At 47.9% G+C, this 401-nt stretch overlaps 1 protein-coding gene across 1 annotated transcript in view; it reads right to left on the bottom strand.

The window, feature by feature from the left end:
• Positions 1 to 268: 268 nt before the first annotated feature.
• Positions 269 to 401, bottom strand: part of LOC104271969 (runt-related transcription factor 3-like) — a gene marked incomplete at its 5' end in the record, with an annotated part of 504 nt that continues 371 nt past the window's right edge. The window contains 1 exon segment of the mRNA XM_009866819.1: positions 269 to 401. This exon segment is cut by the window's right edge and continues 25 nt beyond it. Coding sequence (XP_009865121.1) covers positions 269 to 401 — 133 coding nt within the window.

Raw genomic sequence — 401 nt, forward strand, 5'->3', positions numbered from 1 at the left:
TCCACATACTTAAAATATATGAAAGGAACCACATCAAGCAACGCATTCAAGCCTCATGGATGTTCAACTTGAAATGTAACGTAGGTCCTGGGCCATCTTCGCTTGATGTTTGCCCGTGTTTGCATGCAGAGGATCCTGGTTTGCTTTTGGTTTGGGAGACTTTGGTTTACCTTTTCCCTAGGCATCATTTTGCTCTATTGGCTACCAAAAGGAGTAACATCATAGCGGCTCAATAAGTTAAAGCCATCTGTGCCCAGCTGAGTTCCTCCTAGTAGGGTCTCCAGACCGACTCATCCATCCTCCCAGTAGTCGTCATGGTCGTCGGCGAGTTACTGTGGCTCCCGTCCGCATCCACCCCGTCATTCTGATTGCCCAGGGTGGGATTCATTAAGTTGTTTCCT

Source organism: Apaloderma vittatum, unplaced genomic scaffold (genome assembly GCF_000703405.1).
Source record: "Apaloderma vittatum isolate BGI_N311 unplaced genomic scaffold, ASM70340v1 scaffold31593, whole genome shotgun sequence".
NCBI lineage: Eukaryota > Metazoa > Chordata > Aves > Trogoniformes > Trogonidae > Apaloderma > Apaloderma vittatum.